Source organism: Oncorhynchus mykiss, chromosome 13 (genome assembly GCF_013265735.2).
Source record: "Oncorhynchus mykiss isolate Arlee chromosome 13, USDA_OmykA_1.1, whole genome shotgun sequence".
Lineage (NCBI taxonomy): Eukaryota > Metazoa > Chordata > Actinopteri > Salmoniformes > Salmonidae > Oncorhynchus > Oncorhynchus mykiss.
Genome location: NC_048577.1, coordinates 4,379,792 through 4,384,752, shown reverse-complemented (window position 1 = coordinate 4,384,752; position 4,961 = coordinate 4,379,792). Strand labels below are relative to the sequence as shown.

General features: G+C 42.6%; 1 protein-coding gene across 1 annotated transcript; it reads right to left on the bottom strand.

Annotated features, from left to right (window-relative positions):
• Positions 1 to 2,168: 2,168 nt before the first annotated feature.
• Positions 2,169 to 4,629, bottom strand: LOC118938152 (paternally-expressed gene 3 protein-like). The gene is made up of 3 exons (XM_036939908.1): positions 4,355 to 4,629; positions 3,621 to 3,888; positions 2,169 to 3,251 (listed from the first exon to the last, which is right to left on the bottom strand). The coding sequence occupies exons 1-3, from the start codon at positions 4,496 to 4,498 to the stop codon at positions 2,995 to 2,997; spliced, it is 669 nt and encodes a 222-aa protein (XP_036795803.1). The 5' UTR covers positions 4,499 to 4,629; the 3' UTR covers positions 2,169 to 2,994.
• Positions 4,630 to 4,961: the final 332 nt, after the last annotated feature.

The window sequence follows — 4,961 nt, the reverse complement described above, 5'->3', positions numbered from 1 at the left end:
GCGGTCTTTTGGTCAGGCTTCATAGGCACATCGCTCTCTTCGCTCTCCCGACTATACTACTTGCCAAAGTCCAGTCCCTTGACAACAAGGTAGACGAAATTTGAGTTATGAGTGTTTCCTTCCAGAGAGACATCAGAGATTGTAACATTTTCTGTTTCACGGAAACATGGCTCTTTCGGGATATATTATCAGAGTCGGTACAGCCACCCGGTTTCTTCATGCATCGCGCCGACAGAAACAAGCATCTCATTGGTAAGAAGAATGGCGGGGGTGTATGCCTTATGACTAATGACTCATGGTGTAATCATAACAACATACAGGAACTCAAGTACTTCTGTACACCTGACCTAGAATTTCTTACAATCAAATGCCGACCGCATTCTCTACCAAAATAAATCATATATCCGCCCCAAGCAGATACAGTGCCTTGCGAAAGTATTCGGCCCCCTTGAACTTTGAGACTTTTTGCCACATTTCAGGCTTCAAACATAAAGATATAAAACTGTATTTTTTTGTGAAGAATCAACAACAAGTGGGACACAATCATGAAGTGGAACGACATTTATTGGATATTTCAAACTTTTTTAACAAATCAAAAACTGGAAAATTGGGCGAAATAACTTATTCTGTTTGTGATTTTAAAATAATCTTCAATGAGATAGCTGTCATTTAAGCCAATTATCACCCCTCATAGGAATCACAAAATAAAAAATTGTGTGTGTGTGAGTGAGAGAGAGAGTGTGTGTGTGTGTGTGTGTGTGTGTGTGTGTGTGTGTGTGTGTGTGTGTGTGTGTGTGTGTGTGTGTGTGTGTGTGTGTGTGTGAGCCTGTGTGTGTGAGCATGTGTGTGTGTGTGAGCCTGTGTGTGTGAGCATGTGTGTTTGTGAACTTGTGTGTGTTTGTGAGCATGTGTGTGTGTGTGTGTGTGTGTGTGTGTGTGTGTGTGTGTGTGTGTGTGTGTGTGTGTGTGTGTGTGTGTGTGTGTGAGCGTGTGTGTGTGAGCATGTGTGTTTGTGAACTTGTGTGTGTTTGTGAGCATGTGTGTGTGTGTGTGTGTGTACCTGTAAGGACCTGTGGGAAATGACGTGGCCAGTGGCAGCATGGTAGGCACTGCTTGTCCCATGAATTAACCGTAAAATGTGAGATGAGCTGATGACTGCAGAACAAATATTCTGGATAATAAAGGGAACCATGAACTATGCATTGATCAACACTGATATGCTCCAACATGAATCACACACATTGAAGAGACCAATAGCAGACCTTCTCTCCTCCAGTGAACCTGAAGGGAAGCCTGAATATAACAATGGAAGGGAAGCCACCTGTAAACTTCTGATTATAACAATGGAAGGGAAGCCACCTGTAAACTTCTGAATATAACAATGGAAGGGAAGCCACCTGTAAACTTCTGAATATAACAATGGAAGGGAATCCACCTGTAAACTTCTGAATATAACAATGGAAGGGAATCCACCTGGAAACTTCCGAATATAACAATGGAAGGGAATCCACCTGGAAACTTCCGAATATAACAATGGAAGGGAAGCCACCTGTAAAGGTTTTTATAACAATGGGGGTCGAGGCCCTAAAACATCAATAGATTACAGCAATAAAATGATGAAATAGGAGCCTGAAATAAGAAATATAAATGACTGTGGACTCCCTGACCTCCACTACAGAGAGGCTACAGTACGATCATAAAACAATCAGTAGAATGACGTGATCTGATGTGCAGAAGTATGAATAATTATATTCTCATAATGAAAATAAAGGAGGATGAAAACTAAAACTATCAGGCCAGGAAGGATAAAGTCAAGGTTTTTATAAAACATTTTCTCAAGATGACGGACGAACAGGTGGATACAGATGAGTTTCAAAGTCTCACCATTTCGGCGGCAGAGTGGAGGGAAGGTATCACACACTACACAAAACACACTACACACACACTGAGAAACACACACTACACACACAGACAAAACACACTGCACACACGCACACTGACAATCACACACTACACACACACACTGACAAACAAACACCACACACACACTGACAAACACACACACAATGACAAAACACATTACACTACACACACAGACAAACACACACTACACACACACACACACTGACACACACACACACTACACACACACACTGACAAACACACACTACACACACACACACTACACACACACACACAAACACTCCACATTTACACTGATTTAAACATATATGTAAATCTCAAAGGTACAACTGACTATTATGGCATTACTGTCTTCATTATTAGAACAGACAAAATGAATCCAATTTTCTGACAAACACATAGTTACACAAATATTTGCAAAAATGTTGCTTGACTTTCACAAAATCTGGAGATACAGATTTATTTTAAACCCAGGTGTTCATGTTTTACATATATTATATACAGTAAAACCACATGAGCTGTTTTAATACAATGTGTCAAGGAGGATTTGAAACAGGAAAGGGGTTGTTTTTTTAATGTCGTTCCAAGATGGCGGCTCTGTGGTGACAACCCTTCATCTCTCTACAGGGAGCTTCCCTTCATCCCAGATGGCACCTTGTCCTCTATAGAGCACTGCCTTTATCCAGGGTCCATATGGGGGAAAGGTAATAGGGTGTCATTTGGGATGTATCCCTTGTATATATTCTATAGTACTACATTATTTTGGGTAGCTGGGCTGTAGAGTAGATGGCATCTTCTGGAGTGTCTTTATAGGTGCACAACAGGGTATCTTGTAGATTCTTCAGTATCTTTGGGTAGCTGAGCTGTAGAGTAGATGGCATCTTCTGGAGTATCTTTATAGGTGCACAGCAGGGTATCTTGTAGATTCTACAGTATCTTTGGGTAGCTGGGCTGTAGAGTAGATGGCATCTTCTGGAGTGTCTTTAGAGGTGCACAGCAGGGTATCTTATAGATTCTTCAGTATCTTTGGGTAGCTGGGCTGTAGAGTAGAGGGCATCTTCTGGAGTGTCTTTAGAGGTGCACAGCAGGGTATCTTGTAGATTCTACAGTATCTTTGGGTAGCTGGGCTGTAGAGTAGAGGGCATCTTCTGGAGTGTCTTTAGAGAGGTGTACAGCAGGGTATCTTGTAGATTCTACAGTATCTTTGGGTAGCTGGGCTGTAGAATAGATGAAATCATCCTGGGTTCCACTGGCTGTTGGAGGACTTGAAGAGACTCTAGAATCTGTAGGTAGATCCACATTGGAGTAGATGAGAGATGCTGGGTGATCTGCAGTAGAATATGGATTTATATCATCTTTGGGAAGTCACAGTAGAATAACATGGCAGGTTAGGATAATTAACGTGGGAGGTTAGTAGAAATAAAATAGCAGGTTAGGAAAATGTACATTGCCATTCAGGATAACTAACGTGGCAGGTTAGGAAAATCAGGTTAAGGTTAGGAAAAGAGTTAGGGTTAGCTAAAATGCTACAAGGAAGCAGCAAGCAGCCACTCAAGCAGACATTAAGTGGCCAACAAACTGCCCAATTAGCTGTTAGGTTTCCATAGACCCATTTATGTTGCTCCTCCCACTTATTTGTCAACGCCCACTTTCAAACACACTCCACCTATGCAGTTACACATGAATCTGTGGAATACCTGTGGCAGAGCTAGCAGGGTAGGTTGTAGAGGCTTGGCCAGCAGGGTAGGTTGTAGAGGCTTGGCCAGCAGGGTAGGTTGTAGAGGCTTGGTCAGTAGGGTAGGTTGTAGAGGCTGGGCTAGCAGTGTGGGTTGTAGAGGAATGACCAGCAGGGTGGGTTGTAGAGTTGGTAGGTGATTTGACAGTAGAGTAGACTACAGAGATGACCACAGGAAGTGTGTCTGTCTGTCTGTCTGCCTCTCTGATCTCCTCGTACACACAGTCAACCTGCATAGAGAACCAATGACAATTACTACATACATGGTCAATATGGAAAAGAGTGGAGGGCCCTCAGCCAATGTGAGTCAAGGTTCAAACCAAAAAATGTAAATGAGGAACTACATTGTTAATATGGCTGCATTTACACAGGCAGCCCTTTAATTGGCTAAATATCTCATCTGATTGGTCAAAAGACCAATCATTAAGATCAGAATTGGGCTGCCTGTGTAAACGCAGCCTATGAGTCTGAGAATCCATCATGTGTTGAAACTGAGCTGTCTAATGAACAAGTGTTGTTTGTAGGAGGTTCTTCCTGTTGACAGATTGAGGAATGATAATAGACTACAGTAGAATCCCACTAGAGGCTGTCGACTCACACACTCAACCCTTAATGTTTAGATTACCACCTCCCTGTCTATCACCTCTACACTACAAGTTATCATGGACACACACACACACTCCTTGTGTCTCTCACCTCTCCAGTAGGGTCAGGTTGTGTGTTGGAGGAGACTGGTGGTGGTGGTGGTGGTGTTCTCCTGGTTCCTCTCCTCTGTCTGTAGAACAGGAGCAGGACCAGTCCTAACACCATGACTACCAGACCAGCACTGGTCCACACCATCAGACCTGACCACAGACAGGAGGAGAGACTTTACAGAGTACTGTATATATCATAGATACCATCAGACCTGACCACAGACAGGAGGAGAGACTTTACAGAGTACTGTATATATCATAGATACCATCAGACCTGACCACAGATAGGAGGAGAGACGTTCCAGAGTTGAACAAAGCTGGTGAGTTTGCTAAAATTTCCAGGTTTTTCAGAAATTACCAGATTTTGGCAAACCAGATGCTTTCCAGACTATAAACATCATAGATGGATAGATACAACTGTCATTTGGTCGGTTGGATGGTAGACTGGTGGATATATCAGTCAATAAGATAAGGTATGTTGGATGGTAGACAGATCAGTCAATAAGATATGGTAGGTTGGATGGTAGACAGATCAGTCAATAAGATATGGTAGGTTGGATGGTAGACAGATCAGTCAATAAGATATGGTAGGTTGGATGGTAGACAGA